Source organism: Heloderma suspectum, chromosome 14 (genome assembly GCF_057233095.1).
Source record: "Heloderma suspectum isolate Gila_16-S chromosome 14, 16-S_ref, whole genome shotgun sequence".
Classification (NCBI taxonomy): domain Eukaryota; kingdom Metazoa; phylum Chordata; class Lepidosauria; order Squamata; family Helodermatidae; genus Heloderma; species Heloderma suspectum.
The window spans coordinates 10,678,122-10,703,047 of record NC_139471.1 but is presented as its reverse complement, the minus strand read 5'-3'; the positions used below and the strand labels follow the sequence as shown (position 1 = coordinate 10,703,047).

The 24,926-nt window shown below is 46.5% G+C and overlaps 1 protein-coding gene across 2 annotated transcripts in view; it reads right to left on the bottom strand.

Moving 5' to 3' along the window:
* ABL1 (ABL proto-oncogene 1, non-receptor tyrosine kinase) overlaps positions 1 to 24,926 on the bottom strand; it is a 179,934-nt gene that overhangs the window by 31,093 nt on the left and 123,915 nt on the right. For both annotated transcript variants that reach the window (XM_084820822.1, XM_084820823.1), the window contains 5 exons: positions 23,354 to 23,527; positions 19,981 to 20,276; positions 15,368 to 15,640; positions 1,323 to 1,407; positions 789 to 966 (listed from right to left, as the gene is read on the bottom strand). In XM_084820822.1, coding sequence (XP_084676948.1) covers positions 789 to 966; positions 1,323 to 1,407; positions 15,368 to 15,640; positions 19,981 to 20,276; positions 23,354 to 23,527 — 1,006 coding nt within the window. The remainder of the gene's footprint in view (positions 1 to 788; positions 967 to 1,322; positions 1,408 to 15,367; positions 15,641 to 19,980; positions 20,277 to 23,353; positions 23,528 to 24,926) is intronic.

Genomic DNA, 24,926 nt, shown 5'->3' with positions numbered 1-24,926 from the left:
ACCATGCACTTACGGGTCCAGTGAATTGACCCTGAGACTCAGAGGACTTACTTTTCTGTAAATGGTACATTTGGTATGTAAAGTACACTTGGGAGGAGAGCTTACCCCATCTTCCCCAACCTGGAGCCTCCAAATATTTTGGACTTCAACTCCTAACAGCCCCAGCCAGCATGGCCAATAGTCAAGAATCCTGGGAGTTGTACTCTCAAACATCTGGAGAGCAAGGCTTGGTTAACCCCTCCCTGCCAGCTGCTTTCCCCCTAAACCTCTCCCCAGCTGCTTTTCCCCGTTGAGGGATTCTAGACCTGAGGTCTTGAGGCAAAGGTGGATCTGTAACACTTGCTGGGATGGGGAGAGAACAAGGAGCTGGGGGAGGGGATTTCTGTGGAGAAACTTTGGCTGGCAAGGAAAGGATTGAGTACCCCCCACCCCTCTCTGCTGCAAATACCCCCTCTCAAAGGTGTTCTGCAATGGAAAAGGGACTGCCAGTCTCACGTTATATGCGGCTGCAGAGTAAACATGTACCTTCGCCCTGAAAACAGCTGAAAGCGAGAGCTTGCCAAAGGCTAAGCTATGTATGGATGTGAAGTAGCCTTGGCTGGAAACAAGAGGCAACCCCTTACGGACTGCTGGTACATTCAAGGATGACGCAACACAATTTCATGTAAAGCTACAACAACATGCTTGTTTGCTAAAATGTTGTTAATGGTCCCTGTGGAACTTGGAAGAACAGTTTTGGGCATGTGTTGGGGCGGGGGAAGGAGGAATGGCTCTGTTTTCTCTCCTACCTGTGGATGAAATTCTTCTTCTCCAGGTACTCCATGGCAGAGGAGATCTGGGTTGCCATGTACAAGAGCACCACAGCGTCCACCTCCTGCCTGTTACAGTCTCGCAGGTAATCCAAAAGGTTTCCATAGGTCATGAACTCAGTGATGATATAAAATGGAGGCTCCCGGGTACATACACCTATGGAACAATTAAAAAAAAAATCCTGCTGATGTGCACTTTATACAGCTTGTAGTAGCTTGAGTGTCTGACCTTAGAGCAGTGTTGCAGACAAAGGGCGAAAGAGGAGAAGAACAGTTTCCCCAGAAACTGGTTAAAGATGTCTAAGCTTTAGTCCTTTCATATATTAAATACAAGTAAGAGGAGTTCATTGAAAACACTGTTTTACATTTTATAAACTGCCAGCTCCTGCCAAAAAATTGAAATGTCTCTCTGTGAAGCCTTGGGATGGTAAGCAGCTTATCTGCTTCTTAACATGCGTATTGCTGCGCAGGGCTTTGGTTCAAGTCGCCCTGCTTGGTTTTTCTGTCACTTACCCAGTAATTGCACCAAGTTCGGATGCTTGATCTCCTTCATTACTGCCGCCTCTTTCAAGAATTCTTCCACCTCCATGGTGTCCTCCTGCAAAGGGAGGAGGGGCGTGGGGGGGGGGGAAGGAGCCAGAAAGGACAATGTGCATTGGGAAAAGAGAAATATTTCAGCACATGGACTAGATGATGGGATTGCTGGTAGTTAAAGCTGGAGGATGCCAGTAACCTCCAAGCACAACTCTGCCCTCAATGCAACTATGGCCTGGTTCACACATAATCTAGCCCATGGTTTGTTGCTCTACCCAGGGTTGTCTGGAAAACAACTGAATAAACCATGGTTTATTTTCCCAAAGCCTGGGCTGTTTGTTTACTGCCTCCTTTGCCTGCTCCCTCCTTGTATCTGAAATGCTTTTCAGCACTGCAGTATGGGCATGTAAAGAGGCTGTTTTTGTTTTTTTTAACTGCTCTTGACCACTGTTCTGTAGCCTGGTGAAACAACCCATGAACAACCAACACTTCTGGGTTCACATGTAACAAGAACCCAAGGTTTAAACAACTCACAGCTGACAACTCAGAAGCAAACCATGGGTTTTCTTTCTGGGTTGTTTGTGGTTTGTTAGCATGGTTGTGTTCACACATCACGGCAACCTAGAATTCAACAACTCATACCATCAGTTAGCGCTATGTGTGAACCAGGCCAGAATGGCTATTTCTTTTGCTGATGCTTTCCCCAAGTATCACAATGTTGTGACATTTCACCTGCTCGAGTCCATTTTCTTTTCCCAACGGCTTCATAAATACGAAGCTTTTTGTCTGTTTTGAAAAGGCCACAGGTGCAATCCCCCGCAAAGATGCTAATCAATAAGAACAACTGAAATCAATGCAACTTAAAGAAGAAATAACCAAAAACTACCAACACCATGACAGCCTATTTTCACGTGTGGTGGGGAGGTGGAGGACAAATCAGAGGTTAAGAGTGAAGTGAAAACTAATCCCCTTGGAGAAATGGATGCACTTCTGGCCGAACTCTTCATTTGCTCATTTACTTGCTTTTAAGGCTGTCATCCGATCAAAGAACCCACAGTAACTTTTTGTCTGAGTTTTAATCAGTGGAATCTGCATTCCTTTGCCTATATATAAAACAATAATTCCAAAGCAGCAGTGTGCTTTGTTTTTAGATGATTGGTGTATTTGTCCTGTTAGTTAGTGTTGTGTGCGAGAAATGGGCCAAACAGATGCCACTGGAAAACCCATAAGGAGAGTATACAGGCAACAATCCTCCCCTGTTTATCCGCCAGATGATCTTTTCTATTATACAGAAAAGATAATCTGAAACGGACAAAGTGACGGAGTCAAAGTGACTCTCTCACAGCCACTCCAACTCCTGACCTTGGACTTCTTCCAGCAACAGGGGAAGTTTGCCAAGACAGAAAGCAGGGGCAGGGTTGAATGACCCCGCAGATGGCACGCTGCTCTCCCTTAAAGAGCATCTCAAACACCACAGTGTCCTGTGTTCAGTGGTGCAGTGGTAAATTTTGAAGTGCGGGCGCTCATCGTGACAGTCTCCACAGCCACGTTCCTAAGGAGAGCCTGAAAATTCAGGCAGCAGTGTTGATCCGTATCAGTGCACCTGTTCTAGCTAGTGCTGTGCTGAAAATTTCTCCCACATTTTTTCAACCGCTCTCATTCAATTTGATAGAAAAGGAATTGCTTTTGAAAAGCAATTCAGAGGAGAAGAAATTTTGGAGAAATTCTCATGGGCTGGGTTCAGGGTTCTTGTGCTGACCGTACTTAGGAGGTGGCCGAGGAGCGTTCACAAGCGTCCTGCCTTTCATTGCAGAATCATCTCTGTGGCAGCCTATAGCCTCCTCAGTTTCCCACACTTCAATTCAAGCCCAGGGGGAGACCTAATAAAATAATTCCTGCCATAGGGCTTTTGCAGATCAGGAAGCGCAGGCAGCACGGGAGGCTGCAGAGCAATTGGGAGATGTGCAACAGAAAGAAAGCACATACAGACACAGCACATCACGGTGATTCAGGAAGCTCAGAAACACCACCAAAATAAATAAGAAAATACCCTGAGAATGATGCAGAAAAGGGGAAGCCTCAACACTTAATAATGGCAGCAGAAAAAAACAAAAGCCCTTAGGAAAAAAGAAAGAACCTGTGCCACAACCCCTGCCCATAGTGAGCCCTATCTGTGAGAAACTGTTGGAGAATTTCTCCTCGCCTAGGAGAAATTTGGTGAAATTGTCCCCCCAATTTCTCTGCCCACAAAGAGGCTGGAAAATTTTGAGAGGCCATTTGCGCACAGCTCTAGTTTAAAGCAGCTGCTGCCAGTCACTAAAAGCCTTTGGACAGACAGTTCAACCTTTCAGAATGAAGAAAAAGCTGCACAAAAGCCAGGAAACCACCAAACGATCGAAGGTTGGAGGAAAGTATGCAGGGTTAGGGGAAGGGGGCGTGGCCTTCTGGGGACGCCTGGAGGGCCAGATTTGGCTCCTGGGCCAGAGGTTCTACACCCCTATTACAGCTAATAGCTGTTGATAGGTCTGTCCTCCCCCACAAAATTTGCTGCATCGCATTTAAAGCCGTCTAAGCCAGAGGAAATCACCACATCTTGATAATTTCATGCTGAGTTATGTGATTAAGGGCTTACTGTGGCCACTGTGAATCTACCACCCATCAGCTTCACCAGGTGACCCTGAGTGACAGCATCATGAGAGAAGGAGAAAAAGCTACCTATCTACTTTCTCCATGCTATGCACAATTTTATCAAGCTTGATCGCGTCCCCCCATTAATCATCTCCTCCCCCTGCCTAAACTGCTGTATAAAAAGACCTGTCTCATGTAAGACATCAGGTAATCTGACATTCAAGGCTTGATTAGACAATCAAGATTCACGGAAGACAGGTGTATCAGCAAGTATTGGCCCTGGCTGCTGTTCATAGGCAGTATACGTCATCCTTATAAATAAGCCCACAAAAGTTACTAGTCTGCAAATGTATTTACTTGCCTGCTAAGCAGGTAGTACCGAAATGTAGGCTACTAGCTGATAAGCAGGCTACTAAAAACAAAAACACCCCCCCCCCCAAAGCTGCCTTCTGCCAAATGGATGAAAGGCAGAGAGTTCTGTCCCTCCTTGTCCAGTCTGCTTGGTTTCCATGCTAGCTATGGTAGAAACACATGCTCACTCACTTGGCATGGAATTCCTGGTCACCTATGGAGACCAGGTGAATTGTTAAATACCCACATGGTTTGGGGACAAACAACACTGGAAAAATCATTGGTTTGTGTCCTGCTTGTGAGCTTCCTCGAGGCATTTAATCTAGCTGGCAAGATGCTCTGATCCAGCAAGGCGATTCTTAGATTCATATAAAAAAGTAGATAAACCCATGGTGGACAGGTCTGGCAACAATTATTAACCATGATAATTGATAATGGAACCTCCATGCTTAGAAGCAGTGTACCTTTGAATTCTAGATGTTAGGAACACACAACATGGGCAGAGCTTTGCCTTCATGCCTTGCTTCCTCATTTCCCCAGAACCATCTGCCTGGCTATCACAGGAAACAGAATAGGGGACTACAAGGGCCTTTGGTATGATTCAGCAGGGCAGTTTTTCTAATCTTATTCAGAGGTTTTAACTGGATTGCTACTATACCAAAACCACCACTTTTGTGTGTACATCAGGGGTGGGGAAACTGTGGCCCTTCAGATGTTGTTGGACTATAACTGCCATCTGCCCCAATCAGCATCTCCAGTGACCAGGGATAATGGGAATTGTGGCCCACAAATGGAGGGTCACAAGTTCTCCATCCCTGGTGTACACCCAACCAAAGGATTCCCACTCCTTGGTGACTATCTTAGATCGCTCATAAGATCACTGCGTTTCTCAAAGCGATTGTGAAATATATTTGCTAGGCAGAAATTCCCACCCCAGAATGAAAGAGAGGCCAAGTCAAGAGCCCCAGATCATATAAGGAGGTTGTTTTCTCCCTTTGTGCTCCCTTTGGCCCAATAAACCTTTGAAGGTACATCCTGGGACAATTCATTGGCTCAATACAGACATTACGTCAAATAGCGTAATGCCTAAAAACTGACAAACCATGGTTTGCAATCAGCTGGCAATCTAAAATCTGAAAACCATGGTTTGCCTGTAGATCTGGATGCTCAAACAATGGCTAGGAATCAAAATTATAGTTAGTGCAAACCATGGTTTGGTGCAACGTCTGAACTGAGCTGTGGTGTAAAAGAGCCACTGAGTTGCATTTTGAAAAACTATTACGAGTTTCCTTGCAGGGCCAGCATCAAGCGTTGGCATCGTTGGGCACCTGCTGAGGGCAGCAGGGATCCCCAGGAATTGCTCCTTCTCTTCAGCCCTGCTTCTTTACCTGCCTTTTGCTCTGGACGAGACAACGGTGGTGGTGAGGAGATGTCATGGCCTCCTTGCTCACTGGCTCCCTGTTTGTCAAGCAAGTAAGTGGTAGCAATGATGAGAAAGGGGGGGGGCACTGAAGGTGTCTTGCCAAAGGACCCTCAAAACCTGGAGCTGGGTGTGGTTTTTCATCACTACAATTCCTCACTGACTATGCTCAACCTATTGTCATAACTTGAATAATTTGCCCCATTTCACTGGGGCACCTAGTTATGCTCAGATAACATCTGTGTTAACAGAACTGCACTGGCTGCCTATTAGCAAGTGAACCACGTACAAGGTTCTCATATAAAGCCCTAAACAGCTTGGGACCAGGATATGTAGCAGACCCCCTTCCCTTATATATACCCAGCCACCATCTAAGATCATCAGAGGAGGCCTTTCTGGTCATTCCAAAACGAAAGGAATGTCGGCATGAAGAACTCTGATGGTGGGCCTTCTCTGTAGGGGCACCCACCCTCTGGAAAACCCTCCCCTGTGCAGTTTGGGAGGGAGAAAATGTGGCATCTTTCACAAAACGCACCTTTTCACCCAGGCTTTCCTTGGGTTGTAACTGCTGCTAGGTTTTACTTGGTTTTATATACTACTTTTACACTTTTAAAGTCTTATGTTTTATCATGTTGTATTTTATGGTTTTAATTGTTGCGAACTGCCCAGAGAGCCTTAGCTGTTGGGCAGTATATAAATGTAATAAAATAAATAAATTTCACAGAAAAGGAGGAGGGGAAGAGAGGCTAACGAGATTTAGAGGAGAATTCAAGAGCAGCACGATCCCTCTAAAGAGGAAGTGTGCCTTGACAGAACATTTTCCAATCCTATCTGCAAAACCACAAGGGCTAGAAATACATTTCAAAAAAAGTCTGATAACCCAAAAAGTCTTGCCCAAGGGCTGGCACTGACTTCTTGGTGTGGAGACACTCACAACGGGTTAAGAGCAGTCCTGCTTCATCAGCCCAAAACTCAATCTACTCCGGCATCCTGCTTTCCACAGTGGCCAGCCAGATGCCCCCAGGAAGCCCACAAGCAGGGCATGAAGACAATAGCCCTTCCTAACTGTTTGTTCCTAGACGCTGCTATCCAACGGCACATGGCCTCTCTGAATGCTGCGGCTAATAGAACAAACAGAAGTTTGAGAACTTCTGCCACAGATTTTTCCCTCGGACATTTTGGTGCCATCTGATCTGTGGAGACACAGCCTTGGATTAAAAGTGGCTGCCTTTCTTTTCCACAACCTCTTCCATTGCTACAGTTAAAATTGCATTGCAATGTCATTAGCTGAAAGGCATCTCTGCTTGGCCTTGCTCTGAAGCGAGGAAGGTACAGTTCCTGCTCAGCGGGGCGTCTAGGCCAAGATAAACACAAGCTGGGTGGCCAGGAGGTCATTTCAAAGCAGGCTGTGTCTTTATAGACAATGCTGCTCTCTGTACCTGGGGTTCTTAGCATGGAGTAAAATGTTGATGGGATAATACAAACAAAGACAGAAGGAATTAATTGCTGCTGCTGCTGGTGAGGCTGAAAATGACACTCACAGCCTCAGGGTTTCAGGTGCCAGAGTGGAGGAAAGGGAGATCTGGACCACAGGGGCAAAATCCAGTGGGATATTCTTCTGAACAAGTGCTATTCACATGAACATGAGCTGCAAAAGAATGCAGCTTTTATTTAGGTATTTATACTCCACTTTGTTATTAATAGCTTATTGGATTTTTCCCCATTTTTCAACACAATAAAAACTGTGAATGTTTCTTCAATCCTGCCCCATCCCCTCCCCTTTAGGTTTCCCGCTCCTCTCTTTATGTCATCCTGTATTTAAAGAGTAAATCTTTCATGTATATAAGTAAATCATAAATGATAAACAGAAATGGTAAAAAATAGCGTCGTGCACATCTCTTTGTGGACTTGCACTGATTTTGCAGTGGATCACATTACTCTGCATATATAATCCAAGGAAATCCCTCCTCCCCCATATTAACTGGAATTTATTTTATTTTAGTAATTTGGTGAAATATACCTTTTCATGGGCAACTAAGGTCAATACAGCTCAAATCCAATTATGTATATTTGGGGTTTTATTTGCTTTCTAGTGTTGTGGAATAATACACGGAGAGAGCAATCCTATGGGGATAGACGGCTGCCGCTGAACTCCCGCCTCTGAACTCGGAGGTGATCGCCTATCCAATGCAGGGCAGGAGGAGTGTGGAGGAGTGCATCTCCTCCATGCTCCAGCCGCCCTGCATTCGTGGCTAGACAGCCGATTTTGGCTGTCTAGCTGCGGGATCTCAGAGCACGGGACGGGGAGGCTGGACAACACATCGGAAGTATCGTACCGGCACTTCCAAACTCCCGCCCCCACAAACGCCCCATTTTCCCCACTCCATGCTGCTCTTCCGAGTGTGGAGGATGGGGCAGATCTGTGCTGCCTATGAGGTGGCGGGGGAGGGGTGGAGGGCGGTTCTCCAGGAACTGACCAATCCTATGGCTGTCTAGCCTTAGACATTAGTGTGTCCTTACTAAATCATGCACCATGCCCCTCTGCCAAGTCCCACTTGCTTGGAATGTATCCCCACTATCCCACTAAGACATGGGTATCTTTTACACTGAGTGAGGATGCCACGTCAATGTTGATCCTGGTTAGCACCTCAAGCCAAAAAGGCATCCCAACTGGGCAACCCCATAACATCCATACTAGATTAGCCTGTTATACATCCAACACTTACCATCCTGAGCGATGTCCAGGGGTCTGAATTGCTCTGGTGTCCAATGTGCTCTGTATAAAACCTCTTGCTTTATAAGCCGCAGCCTGAGGTCTACGGGAGATGGTTTGACAGATTTCAAGGCTGCTTTGCAATGGGAGGGCTTCAGCTTAGTTTCTAACTCTGCCTTCCATTTAATCCTCGGGGGTCCAAATCTGGAGCAAGGGTATCTCAAAACAAGCCATACAGGAACCAAGCCGTAGCCCACATTTCAAGGCAAAAAGCCTTCACAAAGCAGCTTAAGGTACAGCTAATAGATCAGATCTCATTCTTTTCAGTGGGGCTTGTGTGGGAGAACTTCTTGGGTGGATTCTCCCCTCCCCCCCATATTAATCAGCAGAAGGGGCAATGCCATTTGGGTTTTCTTCTGGAGAGGCCAGAAGGTCTTCGACCAGCCCTCAGGACACAGCTGTCGCTATAAAACCTTGCTGGTGCTTCGTTTTGCAGCTCCGCTTTGTGCCTTTGCTCAAACGGCCTCATTCCATTTAGTATTTGCTTCCCAGTTAGTTTGACTGGTAGCTTTGCACCAGCTTCAGGAGCTCTACGACAACTTCCTCTCTCCTGCCAACGGGAAGTGGGCTAAGAAAAATAACCCCACATGCTCATCTGATATTGGGATGGGACACAGAAGGGTCAAAAATACAGCCTGCAATAATTACACAGCTAAGAATCCAGTGGTTTGGGCAGAATCTGGCAAATCTCAAGTTTCAAAAACAAGCTTCTCATCCTTAAAAGTCTTCTCCAAAACTTTGAGAACATGGTGGCTGTATCTGCAAAAAAACTCACAAACCAGGGCAGAACTAGGCTTTGAGACTGGGTTTGGTGATCAACCAACAGGGTTTCTCTAGCTCACAGGCTGCCTTCCTGCCCCTCCCAAAGCCACTGCCCATTTATATCTTATATCGGCCTTCCCCAAACTGGGGCCCTCCAGATATATTGCACTACAACTCCCATAATCCCCCAGCTAGCATGGGGAAGGCTGCCTTATATACTTTGCTTCCCTAATGAGCCATCTATAGAGGACGTTTAGTGTAGTAAGCACTGTGCATTTTTTGCTATCACAACTGCTTTGCTTTCCATTTTTAAGTTATTTTTTTTTACAGAGAGTGAGTGGAGGGCAGGAAAGGAATTTTCACAAGGCTACCTACACAGATCCCACATTTGGGCAGGAATCGGAGCCCATATCCGCCCAGCCCAACAGTCTCCATCAGAGAATGCTGCTCCCCTCCCATCTCGTGCTGTGCCAGTCAGGCTTCTTGGTTGCACGGTTTGGTCCCTGCACGCCAAATGTCTTCCAGAACCTCTCTCTGTCTTCGCTCTGCGATGTCCACCGACCATCTCCTCCTCCTCCTCTTCCAGGAAGGCTGGAGCATGCACGAAACAGCAGGGAAGGCATGACAGTAACAATAATTTGTTTGCAAACCTACTGGGCAGGAAAAAGTTTCAAATGGCTGCTCTTTGGTCTCCCATGCTACCGAGGCTAGAAAGAGGTCTGGCCGGGGTCAGCCACAGGAAAAGATTTCCAAAAGCTGCCCAGAAGGATGTCTCAGCCCTGCCCCCAGGGGCACCCAGGTAGTTCAGGCTGCTGGATTCGATCACATCACAGGCCTCTCGGCTGAAGAAATTGCTGGATTGCAGGGCCACAGTAGATAAGGGGTGTGTGTGTGTGTGTGTATACACACACACACACACACAGTGGTCCTTATATACTTAGGGAAGGCTGCTTTGTATATTTTGCTTCCTTAATGAGCCATTTATAGAGCACTTTTAGTGTAGTAAATACTACGCATTGTTAAGACAGTTTTCTATCACAACTGGGAGGGGGATCAAGCTCTTCTGCCTTGGGGTGTGGGGGAGAAGCAGGGAAGAGGAATGGGATAATCTGCTTGTTTTTATGTAGGCAACTCATACTCCTCAAGCGGGAGCGACTTTTTGGACAGAATCAGAACTGGCTGGCAAGTGCTTCATTTGCCATCAACAACCAAGACAATTCTCCTTCCTTCTTAGCCTGATAGTGATGCAAATGCCTCCAGTGACCATTGTAGTGTAATACACTCAGGGATTTATTTGGTTTGATTGTAATTTGGCTGTAGGTGCCTTGCTGGACCTATAATGGTGGGAAGATGGAATATTTAATTAAGAACATAAGAAGAGCTGTATTGGATCAGACCAAAGACCTCTCCAGGCCAGCAATCCATTCCCACAGTGGCCAACCAGATGCCCCAGTGGGAAGCCCACGAGTAGGACATCAGTGCAACAGAACCCTCCCTCTTGTGTTCTCCAACAACCGGTGTACAGAGGCATACTGCCTCTGACACTGAGTATTATACAGAGCAGGGGTGGGCAACTCCAGAAGTTTTGGCCTACAACTCCCATCATCCATCACCATTGGTCATGCTGGTGAGGGCTGATGGGTGTTGTAGGCCAAAACATCTGGAGGGCCACAAACTGCCCATCCTTGCTATACAGCTATCATTATAAGTAGCCATCATTATAAGTAGCCATAGATGAAGCAGGCTGAAGTTCCCTTATTGATTTGAAATAACCAGGTAAATCTCCGGTTATTTCAAAAATCCAGACGAAATCCAGAATATGTGGAATTCAAGCTCAGGCACTGGGGAACTTTGCAAAGTCAAAGAAGGGCAGCTTGTAAAGTTAGGGTCTAAATGGGGATTGTCCCTGGCAATATTGAGCGAGCTTCCCACAGCTCTGTTTGGGGCTCTTCAGATGTTCAAATGCACCTGACGCGTACTTGATCTCTTTCTCTCCGCAAATGCACCACACTAATTGAACTCTTACTTAATGGCACCACAGAGCGAAACGTTACAGAAGCACTGAATGGGGTAGTCTAGCCCTCACTTTCCTCTCTGTAGAAACTACTTTGTCAAGCCAGCTCTGAGCTGCTTCCAGCTACTTTGAAACAGGATAATAAATAGGCTGCAGTAAAAATAATTTATCAAGAACAAAGTCTGTAGGAACTACCGAGGCGGCCTTCTTCCTGTTATTATTTTAATGCGTTGAACTTCTTTGCATGGGAGAAAGAGGGAGGGTTGGAGGCAGGGGGATGTCCAGAGTGCTGTGGAAATTTTGGCGGGGAGGACAAATTATAGCTCTCAAACGCTTCCCCCGAAGAAGCCACTAAGAGCTTGTCTCCCCCTGCTGGTGTCTAAATATAGATGCCAGGGTACTGAAAACTCCCCCCCCCCGCCATGTTCCCCCATATCTTTGAAGAGAGTCATAATCCTGCCTGTCAAAAGACGAGATTGACGGATTTGAGAAAGGTGAATTAAGAAGCTGCTTTCAAGTGTGTTTTTTGGCATGCATAATTTCAGACCTGCACCTTTTTGGAGTTTCTTGGAGTGTTCTGATATCTCCCCCCACAGAGCGAGAGAAAGAGAGAGAGAGAGAGAGAGAGAGCTGCTTGGCATTATTTTAGTCTTCACTTCCAGTCATCCTTCATTAAGTATTTATCTGGCGTTTTGGAATCGGCGGCGGAGCGTGTCAAAGTACCTGCTTTTGACTCACAAAAGCATGGAGATTTTACAATGGAATGCCTACTGCAACATCTAAAAGGATCTGGTATCTGGGGTGGGGGGAGTCTTGGGGATGAGAAAGAACCCTTGGGCAAGTGGAAATGTCAAACCCTCCCCCCAACACCCAAACATGGTCCAATTCACTCCTCTTCCTGGCCCGGAATGAAAATGCTAGTCTCAAACCTATAGAAAAGGTGAGCCTTGTTATTCCAGAAAAGCACCAGTCTCAAACGGGCAAGTTTACCTAAAATGGATTAAAGCAACACCTTTTGAAGATAAGAGGAGAGAGAAAGGAGCGCAATGACAGAGCTGAACTCTAGATCAGGGATGGGAAACTTTGAAGGGGTCAGGGATGGATTACCTTCTACCCCATGATGCATCCACGGTCTGAATAACATCAGGGGATGGGGGCCACACACTCAGAAGTTATTCAGTTTTGGTGCACACCAGGGAAAGCCCTCCCACACCGAAGCCTCCCCAGTCAAGGGGCTGGGTAGAAGAGAGCTCCCCCAACCCATGCCTTGTTGGGGTAGCTTTGCCTGCCTCATGCCTTCCTCCACTTGGGAGGATGTGGGGTGGGCAAAGCGCTTAGCATGCCAGTTCCCCTCCCAACTGGGAAGATGAGTGGCAGAGCAAGGGGAATCCCCCTGTTATCTCAGACCAGTGATCTGAGATAAGAGTGGGGGTTTCCCCGCGCACTACTTACCTTACCAATTGAGCGGGGGAGCAGTGTGATTGGAGATAACGGCAGGGATTCCTCTCCCTGCTCCCTTTGCCAAGCCCCTGGTAGCCTCCAGGAGGCAGGAGCCCACAGAGGGAGTCCAAGCTTCCATGAGCCAGATGTGGAACCTCTGTGTGCCAGATTAGGCTTGCTGGCCAGAGGTTCCCTATCCCTGCTCTAGATAAGTGGGAAAAACACAACAATTGTATATTATTACATTTCTATCTCATCCTTCCTTAGCTCAGGACAACAACCCCGCAAGGTAGGTTAGGCTGAGACATTGTGAGTCTCGTGGCTGAGTGGAGATTTGAACCCAGGTCTCTGTCCCCCGCCCATCAAATATTCTGTCCTGTATACTACACTCATTCAAAATGCCTATGCATTTGACAGGGGTGTGTGTGTGTGTGCATGCGTGCATGTGTGTAGGCATGTATGGCAGAAAACAAGGGGTGCTGAGTGACACCATGGCAGCGGGGGGGGGGGGGGGGCTGGCTAAAGTTGCTCCCAGCCATTAAGAACAGAGCCCGTTTCTAACTGCATAGCCCCACCCTCCATTCTCTCTCTTGGTCATGACAGAATGTGGAGTGTTGGGACCTGGATTTTATAAACAGAGAGAGCCAGTGCGGTTAGAGTATTGCACCAGGACTGGGGAGATCTGGGTTCGACTCCCCACTTGGCCACGAAGCTCAGTGGGTGACTTTGGGCCAATCACCAACTCTCAGCCTAACCTACCTCACAGGGCTGTTGTGAGGATAAAATGGAGAGTACGAGGATCATGTACACCACTTTGGACTCCTTAGAGGAAAGGTAGGATATAAAAGTAGCAAATAATTTATGTATTTATTTATTATATAGACAGAAGCTAAAGACTAAGTCCTGTATTGGAGGTTGGGGTTAAAAAGCGAGTCCCAAGCCTGAAAGTGGTCAAAGGCCCATGCGGCAGACACCTGCAGTTCCTCAGAAGAGCAGCAACAGAACGAAGACGTGATGTGGCATTACAGAGGTGGCCAACATAAAGTTATTCAACCATTATGGAGGCATGAAGTTTCGGAGGTAATAGGCTACCTCATCAGATGTGCAGGTTTGGACTGATGTGGTGGTGGTTATATCTACCCAGGGTTTAGAAGCCCAGCTTACAAGAGTTAAAGCTAACAGGATGCACCACAAAGCCCGATTATTGGGAGCACCAGGATACACAAATACAAGATGCGCCCAAATGGGAGACACCTTTCTAAGTGGCACAGGAAGAAGCAATCTGCCATCTGTGTTCTAGCACCAAAAGCATCACATTTGTTAATGAATGCCAAGTCTGAAGTCGCAGACTTGTTCCCTGCTCACCAGGGATGCAAGAGCATGGAAAATTTCTCCCCCTCCAGCATCTTATACTCAGCATTGTTAACACTAGGTGTCACTCTCTCCATATGTTAAAAAAGCAGGAAGCAGACTTGGAAGTGTTTGCTTTTCTGGGGGGCAAAATCAAGTCTGAAAACAGCAACAATTTATAAGGAGCCACTGCCTTTGGGGCACCACACAACACTCTTAATACAAATCCTTTGAAAGTCACACAACAGCATCTGTCAGTACTGTGGAATGTCTGTTTCACACATGAAGACAGGTGAAAGAGAAAGAGGGAGGTGTGTGCATGTGTGTATGTAGAAGCAACAAATAAAACGATGGCAAACAAAACTTCTTTCCCCCCTGCTACTGAAACGTTTTCAACGGCTGAATAAGAGATTCCATACATTTCTCTGACAAGTCATTCAACAATTTCAAAAACGCTGGCATCTTATCACTTCTCACAGGGCTGGAGTCAAAGGTAGGCATGATTGGGCACTTGCCAAGGGCCCACACCCCAGCAGGGGCCCATTGACAAGACTCCCCTGGAGTTGCTCCTCCTCTTTCCCATTGCAACCTGCTTGTTCCTCTGCCTCTCGCTCTGGCCCAGACGACAGCGGTGGTGAGAAGGGGGAGCAGGAGATGCCATGGCAGACTTGCTCCCTGGCTCTCTGCCTGTCAAGCAAGCAAGTGGTCGCAATTATGAAAGAGAGGAGGAGGAGCAAGAGACCATGGCAGTGAGAGAACAGACTCACTGAGGAAGTGGGGGACATTGGGGGTGTCAGCCAGTTTTCAGCACCAACAGAAATCTATTTCACAGAAGGCAAACTCTTTTCTCTCTCCCTCCGCTGCCCACTCTGCCAGCCACCTCATTCCCCCCCGCCATCTCTTTTTCTGCATCACTCACCACCCATACACATCTTCCATCTCATCATGTGAAGGTTTTTTAAAATAAAAAGTGGGAGGGATAGAACACCTTGGCAAATACCAAGAATGGTGCCCATGGACACCATTTTGCCTACCCCTGGCCTAGGGTGTTCAGGTGAGGATTTGCCTGTGGTGACAGACTGAAGCTGACTGGCATCAGCTTTCCAAGGCCCTAGGCACAGTTCTTTCCCAAGCAAAAATCCTACAGTGTGCACGCAAAGTAAATGACATCCTTTAATACAGTTCAACCTTTTGGTTTTTGATGAACAGCAAAGTCTGCAGTGTTAAAAAGAGCAGCGGTAACCAAATGAAAGGGCAGGAAAAAACAGCACGATTTCAGCACCTACCTTTAAGGTTTTCACGGCCACTGTAAGGTTATACTTTTTCCAGACTCCTTCGTACACCTCCCCATACTGGCCCCCTCCCAGTTTGTGTTTCATGGTGATGTCCGTTCGTTCGATCTCCCACTTGTCGTAGTTTGGAGACACGCCATAGATTGTGGGCTTGTTCCGCTTCGGCGCTGGGTAATGGAGAGTGGTGATCAGTCCATCTGCTACGGTGGAGTGGTGATGGACCAGCTCGGCCAAAGTGTTGAAGCGGCTTTCCGAGGAGACGTAAAGCTGGGAGGTAATCACAGAGAGAGGGGTGTCAGCACAACTCCAAGCCACAACTAAAAGCTTTCTTATGCACGGTGGAAGTTCAAGACTGCCCTGTGTCTCACCTGCTACCATAGTCTTCTCATGCTATCATCCTAATAAAAATAATAATGATGATAACGTAAGAGTTAGAATGACGTGGCTTATTGTTTGAGTCGGACCTGCCAAGGTTCAACAGCTCACAAACTGAAGATCCGTACCCATTTTTCTTCTTGTCTTCCCTTCCTTTCCTGGCGAAAATTCTTACCAATTTTTCTTCGGTTCCCTCTCACCTACCTCCTTGGTTTTCTTTCCGTCTCCCACCCACCCATATTCTGTGCCCACTGAGTACGTTCAATCCTAATTGAGTTGCTTTGGGGTGTCCCCCAACCCCCAAGGTCTTCCCCCTCAAGATTGTTTGCATTTCTGCAGATTTTGGGCTTCCCGGGGGCCTGTTGATACCTACCTCTTATGCATGGATGGTGCTGTTTTGGCTATGTAACAATCCACAGCTGGAGAATCAGTTTCTTATTAGTATATAGTGGCCTTCTCCAACCTGGTGCCCTCCAGGTGTGTTGAACTATAAGTCCCATGCTGGCTGGGGATGAACAAATTGTAGTCCAACACATCTGGAACGCACAAGGTTGGAGAAGGCTGCTAAAGAGGGTAACAACTACTTTGGCAGATCAGATAAAACCCATCTAGTCCAAAACTGTGTTTCCTATGACAGCCTGCCAGCTATGCCTGAAAAGTCAAGGGGATGACAATTCACTCTTTCTCCCCAGCACACCTGGGGCTGCAAGGTATACTGCCTCTGTACATGGAGGCTTCATTTAGTGGTCTGTCTGTAATTATAAGGCCAACTCAGTACAGTCCAGGAGATTACAAGGAGCTAAAAGAGGCAGTCAGGAAGAGGCAGAATCTATATTCCCAGTCTAATCTCCACCGTGACAGAAATCACACCACAGAATAAGCAGAAAACGCACTTTCAGCTCTCTCAGTGCTGACACACTGCAACAGCCGAACTTCTCCATGCAAGGAGCTGAGGTGAGCATCTGCAGGTTTTTTTAGCATAAACAATATTAAGCCTGGCAAATGTATTAGAACTTGCAAGTTGGGCAGGCCACAAAAGAGACTCAAGCCAAATACTCTCCCAACAGACTCCAGGGCCAAGGAGTTGACATCAGGCCACGTTTTCCATCAGGCCCCTTTTGCAAAAGTGAACATAATTGTTCAAAGGTATGCCGTTGACAAATGCAAGCCCCACCCACTCTGCAGCCCCTCTGCAACTGATCATACCATCTCCTTACTCCCACGTAGCCTAACAGCCCTTCCCCAATCCCAGACAAGCCACATCATACAAAGTTGCCTTTAAAAAAACAAAAAACAAACCTGGATCACAAGATTTATCCATTTAGCCCATTATGCAGCTACTCTGACTAGCAGTGGTTTTTCAGGGTCTCAGGCCAGGGTCTTTCCCGTAACATGCTACCTGATCCTGCCACCTGAGACTTTCTGCAAGCAAAACCTGCACTCTTCCACTGAGGACAACACCTCCCCAGATGAGATCACGACATGCCTCTTATTAGCCAGTATAATATCCTAGTTGCAAAGCTTGTGTGAATCGTTTCCACTGTCTGCCCACTGGGAGAGAAACAGGAAGGCACAAAGAAGAAGAAAAAGAAGAAGGAGAAGAGGGAGGAGGCTTAAGAATCTCATTTCATGAGCTGTTGAACCTTGAGGCTCTGAATCAAATTTCAGCCACATTATTCACCATTACACCCATATGTTTTTCCTTTGGGAAATATACAGAAAAATGTGTGTGAAGGGAGGGCTCTTGTATGGCAAAGACCTTGAGCCTGGGGAGGTGCATTGCATCCCTCTGTGCACTCTGCAGAGACACACTGCAACCCGTGCAAGCTCTCTTATTACCGAGACCTGGGTGGAAGGCAGGTTTCTCCCTCCCAGCAATGGTGCACCCAAGAGTGTCTCTTTCTTCTTCCCCACAGGAGTGAGTGGAGACCGTTTTCTTTTATGGGAAAGAGAGTGAAGGGGAAGACTTGGGGACATCACTGACCCTGGTGACACCAGCCATGGAGAGTCAAGTCTGCTCCTATCTGGATTGCTCCTCCCTTTCACTCGCATATGTTCTGTCTCTCGGTTACACTGGAGTGTGACCCAAGGCAGGGAACTAGCTATGTCTATATAGCATTTACGCAGGAAGGATTAAAAGCTGTGCTGTGCAGGGCAGCAGGGACAGCTGCTATGCTACATATCTTTGCATGCTTTTCTTTCAATGCCATATTGACACAGTCACGGGGTGTGACCTCCCTGCCCCCGCCTCCTGCCCCCAAAGCCACGTGTCCTAACTGTAAAGGTTTACAGATATTAAATTCCTCAGGCAATCTGGGAACTGTGACAGCAGGAAGGGGTTGCGCCATCTGTTCTGCCTGGTCCTCCTGCCGCCCTCCCAAGCCCCAGTGTGGAGAGAGATACGATATATTATTTTATCAAGTGGCTAATATCGTTTTATACCGCAGCGATGTAAAAACTAGGTCCACCTAGAGCCTCATTATCTCCCTCTGTTGTCTTCATCTTATTTTTTTAAAAAAATATTTTATAGATTTCTAATGAGAGGCCACTGGCTGTTTTCTTTAATGAACTCTCCTTGTCGGTACGTATTCTTGACAATGACGATTAAAACAACTCCGGGGAAAGAGGAGCTATTAACCTGCTTAGCGCAAATCTAAACTAATTACCGTAGGCACTGCTTGGCTGTCCCCTAGCATAAACAGCACTGGCGGAATGCAACACCCTTGCAACGAAGCTGTAATGGGCAACACATGGTGGAACATCTCGCCGCTAATGTGCCGTGGAGCTATGCTGGCTTATACTGATGGGAGGATCTCAGTAGATGCATCCATATATTCCTAGTGATCCATCTGGAAAACTGCAATGCTAGCTTCAAGGCATAAAAGGGAGTCCTATCGCTACAGGTAGTTCTTGCTCAGATTGTGCACCACAAAATCCCGGAAAGGTTCAGTAAGAACGCAGAAGCAACTCGATACAAGTTCCTTAAGGCACAGCTGTTCAAGCTGGATAATCCTGCCTTTAGATGTTGCATTACCCTGTAGGGCAGCCTTCCCCGAAATGGTGCCATCCAGATGTTTTGGACTACAATCCCCAGAATTCCTGGCCATTTGTGATACTGGCTGGAGCTGATGGGAGTTATAATCCAAACCTATGGAGGGAACCAGGTTAGGGAAAGCTGCTATGTTTATCCAAAAACACTCACAAGACTGGTTCACACATGACATTCAATTATGGATTAGCATTATGCAGATTAATTTGCTCAAGCCTTAGGCTCATGTGCTCTCACCTCTCCTTAGGTGCAGCTGCAAGGAAGAGATAGGAAGGGTCTGCTTCCAGTTTTAGACAAACCACAGCTCCAAAGTCTGTGTCCAAAGTCAGGAAACTGTGGTTTGTTTAAACTATGGTTAGTGAGCAAGCCAGGATCAGAAACCACGGTTTGATCTTGTCTTATCTGAATTTACAAACTACCACAGCCCCCCCAAAGTTAGTTTAAAAATGGAAACAAAAGCATCTGATCTCTTCCTCCATCAGCTTTATTGCCATTCAGGGGGCAATCTACAAAGGGGATTGCAGCTGGGGAGGGAAGCATTTACCCCATTTCCCACATGATGCAACCCCCCCCCCCCCGCAAATTCCCCAACTCACCCCGGCATAGTAATTAAGCCTAGAAAATATATTTCCATCGGTGCTACTGGGAAATTTTTCTTAAGCCTCACTACAATGCAGAGGAGGGTGGATTTCCAGGGGGATACCAGTGGGGAAGGGAAAGAATCACAGAAACATAGAATAGTAGGGTTGGAAGGGGCCTACAAGGCCATCGAGTCCAACCCCCAAAGGGAAAGGTTACCATCCTTTTCCTGTGCACTGTGGGCCCCCAAAATCCCCCATCTTTATGGCAATTAAGCTTAGGGGGGGAACCCTTTCCACTATAGCAATGAAAATACTGGGCCCAAATCTTTTAAGAGCCTAGCGATACCCCTGATCATAGGGGGGGCACCAGTATTATGGAAAAGGTGAAAAAAAAAAATCCTCCCCTGGTGCCATGGTCCCAATCTGAATCCCAGCCACCCACCTGCTATAAAATGTAAGAAAAAACAAGGGAGATCCAACTGCCAATTTCCCAATGCCATGTCCAGTTATGCCTTTGTTTGTATTTATTAGCAAGAGATTAAAGCACACTCGGGCTGCACCTCCAAGCTGCACACAGAAAGGCAATGAGGATCTGCTCTCACCTTCCCATCAGATGCCGTGTTTATCCGGTAATGGTAGACTCTCCCCTCGTATCTCAGCGAAATGGACCGTTGTCCTGGGCTGCTCTCACTCTCCCGCACCAGGAAGCTGCCGTTGATCCCACTGCTGAGCAGATATTCCGCAGCGTTCCGGGACACGGGCCCGTGGTACCAAGAGTGCTTCTCCAAACTATTGACGGGAGTGATGTAGTTGCTTGGGACCCAGCCCTGCCCATTCTTCGTTTGGGCTTCGCACCATTCTCCGTTATGGTTGTAGCCCAAGACGCGAAGCTTTTCACCTTTCCATTAAAAGAAACAAATTAAAATCAACGAAAAATATCACTCTCAATGCTTATTTTTACATGTATGAAAAATACCCAAGGAGACAATAAAACTACAGAAAATCCTCAGCAGTATTAACAATTAAAAGCATCCTCCAAACATGAAATTCTTTCATTTGTTTAACTGGAAACGTTCACACAGTGCCACAAATGGAGAATTTGTCAGGGGGAAGCGGAGCTATTCCACCAGCCCAGCTGGAAGACTTAATTTTTCTCCTCTTCTCTTCTCAATCCTTTTTCCTTGTGTGCTGTGTCTTTTTGGATTGTGACCCTGCAGGCAGGGACTGTCATGTATTACTGCTTATACACATGCAGCTTTAGGAGCCTTTTTGGCTGAGTGAGCTAAAAATACTGTAAATAAATAAATTTAGTCACATATACAGGAAGTGTTACCCTCCGCTGGCCAACCACAGGGTTGCTAACAGGTGACATTGTGTAGAACCGCTGCAGATACAGTCAACAACCTGATTTCAGGCGTTTGCACTGGAGGATTCCCGGCGGAAAAAGCACCTGCCATTTCCAAAGACGGCTCACAGACTGCCGCTTGTGTGCAACAGAGCAGATCTGGGGGTCTGGAAACATGAGATTCATTTTCCATCAGGATGAAATCTGGTGCTTACATGAAGACAAAAAGGGGGCCCATCAAAGGGGGGACTTTTGTGCTGCTATGGTGCCACTTCCAAGAAAGCCCTGCTCCAAGTGTTGCATAAGGACATCTCAGAGAAAGACCAGGGGCAGGGAGTCCCTAGCTGATCTTAAAACACTAGGAGGTACATTTTGAGAGATGATGCTCTGCAACAACACTAGAACCAAGCTGCATAGTTGCTGTCAGGGTGGACACTGAGCCCATAGAATCCCAGAGTAGTTCTGATTCTGAGAAAGAGCAGTCGCTCCTGGGAGAGGAGCGCGCTCCTCTCCCAGGAGCGACTGCTCTTCCTCAGAATCAGAACTCCTCTGGGATTCTATGGGCTCAGTGTCCACCCTGACAGTTGCATAGGTAACCAGGAGCATCTGAAGTTGAGCCCAGAATCAAACTGGAAGTTGGCACAGATGGAGCAAATAAAGGAGAAAGAGGCTGTCTTAAACTAAATGTCTGCACTCCCAGGTCAGCATGTAAATCATTTTCAGAAAAGGTCTAGACTCTTTCCCCTGTGACTCCCTTCCCATCATGTCCCTGAAAGGAGGAGGCTGGCCACACACCATCACCTGTCAGCAGCCACATGGATGGGCAGGGGGAGCTGAAACTCGTTGCATGCCTGGGTTGTGGCATCTGCATAGCACCCCAAGAGCATGTCCGATCCACAAATTAAGCAAAACCGAAAATAATCCTGGTTTTCTAAAAATCTAAGGCTCAAAACATTCTCCTCAAGGGACTCAGAGCCCTGATTCTTCAAAGACTTAGTATGAGTAGGCAGTGAGCCTTAGTCCCATAAACAACGAACGGATGTGGTGTAAGCTTTTGCAGACATAGAAGTTTATGCCACAGTAAGTTAGATACTTTTTAAGTGCTCCAAGATCCTTTGCTGTTTTTGCAGCAATATCCTAACATTAAGACTGCATGTCTTAATGCAGTCTTATACACTATTACCCGGGAAGTCCCATGGGACTGATTTCCGAGTAGATGTGTGTAAGATGGCACAAGAGAAGTGCAATATACTTATTGTTGATTTGTTTTTGCTTTAATTTTTGTATGCTGAATCTGGTCTTCCCAGTCCTTATCCGATCATGACGCTACACTTACTCTCACACTACCTGTTCAGTTTGTATGTGCGTGCGTGCGTGCGTATGTGTATGTGCGTATGTGTATGTACACATGCACATTTTTAATGGAAGAATAACAACTGAATTAATAAAACACAATTATTTGTCAAAATTAATCTGGACTTTGAAATTAACCTGGACTTAATTCAAGAAATTAAGTTTACTTAGGATGCAGCCTGATAGGGCTGCGGCCTGCTAGGTTGAAGTCTCCATTCTCAGAAGCTTCCAAGTATCCTATGCCCTGCCTGGCTAGTGCCAGCAGGGCAGGAGGAACAACAGAGGTGATTTTCACCTCTCTGTCCTCCTCTTAAATTTTTTCCACCAGACAGGTCTCTGAGCTTGCAGGGTCAGGTAGGGGGCTGGAGAGGACACAGGATAGAGTGTATCTGGGCCTCTCCTCCCTCCCTTCCCACTCACCAGTTGCATGGAGCTTTATGCAGTGGCTGGGAGGGGGCAGGGGTGAAGATCTGACCAGGGATTTTCACCTCCGAGGTCCTAGCTCTGTCTACAGCCACGGAGGTGAAAATCCAGAATAACCAATGCCCCCTCAGACAACGTTTAGGGGCCATAGGACTGCAGTCTTATTTTATTAACTAATTCTCTCTCTCCCTCTCTCTCTCCCCACCCCCATGTGTGTTTACTCCCTTTTTCCTCCAGAACCTGATGAAGTGCCATGGATTGTTCTCTGTCAGTGAAAGGCTCTAATCTCATTCTGTGTATTTCCTCCTTGGGCCCTTGCGATCTGCCAATACATGTGCCCACCGCCCCTTCTAGACTGTCTGAATAGCAGAGCTAAGACCTAAAGCATCTCAATTGTTCCTCTCGGCCTTTGGAATTACTTTCCTAAAGAAGCTCACTTCTTTAAAAGGTTTTAAAAAGGTGCTTAAAACCTTCTTTTTCAAGGAGGCTTTAAGTTCGCAGTGCAGGGTGGTGATTTCTACTGCCGTCTTCTTGTTGCTGATGATGGATTGTGTTGAGTTGAGAAATGTATTCATGATTTTAATATTTGTGATCTGATTTATTTTATTTTTTTAACGTGAGATGCTTTTGAGATTCCTGGGTGGACTAACAAACGGAAGATGCATTTTAGAATGAATAAATGAATGAATGGTTTTCAGGGAAATCCCTACTCTAAAACTAGCGCTTCCCCCCATTTCTCCTTTTAGACCAGCTTTTAGACCAACATGCTGGGAGTTGTGGTCCAACGGATCTGGAGTGCACCAGGTTGGGGAAGACTGTTTTAGACCAATTCCTACGCACTACAACCCTCTTACCTTTAGTTATGCTGAGAGTGTTGTCTCCACTTGCTACAAAGTCATACAGGGCAACGAAAAGGTTAGGGTCATTTTCACCAGGACCAGAAAGGAGATTTTCCTTGGAGTTCCAGCGGGCGGCTTCACTCAGGCCCTGGGGTTCGAATTCGGAGACTACGGGCCTCTGAAGTGCCTCTGAAACAAAAAGTAAAAAGGGGGGGGGAGAAGAAAAAAGGGTCATTCTCAGAGATAACCCCCCCCAAATCCTCCCACTCCTGACCTATTATGACTTCTAAATTATTGTATTTTTAAAAAAATATTTATTAGAAAAATTGTATCATAAAACAAACACATAAAGGCACACACCCCACACAACAGTGAGTGAAGCTTAAGATGGGGGGAGTCTACTCAGATGCTACTGCGCCAGGGAAGCACACCAGCGGGACCCCTCATCTACACCACAGTAGCCATGTAACACTAAACCGCCATGTGAGAGGGCTGAGCAACACAAAGCAAAGGCACAATTTATTATATTAATTTATATTCTACCTTCTTCCATGATGTAGCTCAAGGTGGTGTACACAGGGGGTCCCCTATCCAGGAACTGATCAGACTAAGACCTGTTTAGCTTCAGCACAGTGGCTGCTTCATGGACCTTCAAACCATAGCCCTCGGACCATACTCCCCCCTCTCCAAACATGTTCAGAAGAATTAATCATTCTCTCCATTTGCTGGCTATCAATATCCCCCCCTTCTTTCAATTTCAATATTTTTATCTCTAAATAGGGAGTAAACATATGGAGCAAAACCCCACCCTTCCCTGTATTCCCCTGTGTTGCATTTTCTACTGTAAGCTCCTCAGGACAGGGGCCTGTCCTCATGTACACTCCAAAAGTACTGTGCACACTGATGGCACTAAATCAATCAATCAATCAATCAATCATAGCATAAGGCTAAACAATCAATAAAGGCAAATGAAGATGTAAGATACCAGCCCTGCCTTGCATAACAACTAAACTCCAATAAAGTAGCTTAGGACAACTGTCTTTAGTTTCTATATATACGTATGTGCAACTATCAACATTTTCAATTTTGTATTTCTTGTTCTGTCTTCCCCCATGTCCTCTGTGGTCCTTCGATGCAGTCTATTTTAACTGAGAGCCCTTTATGGAGTGTGGAGCTAATGCATACAATTCACAGTCAACTTTCTAGCTTGGGAAAAGCAGACCTATCCAGTTACCCACCCTAAGCAACCTTGATAGGGTAGGAAACAAAATCAGTACCAAACAAATACTACGCAAGTTACACAGTGCAGTTGAGAGATACACAAAAAAGTACAGGGGGCCAAAATTGGAGGCAATATCCATGACTCAGACACATGGGGAGGGGGAGAGAAGTAAAAGTGCAGAGGAGGATGAAACATGTCTAAGGTTTTCCTAGTTTATGCTTCTCCTATCCTCACGGTCAGGGGCAATAGCAGGACAGCTGTTGCATCTGAACTGTGTGATGTGATGCGATGGACACTCAATTCCAGTCTTGAATGAATTCCAGATTTATATTGCCACTTGACAATAAAACCAATTACCCAGAGAAG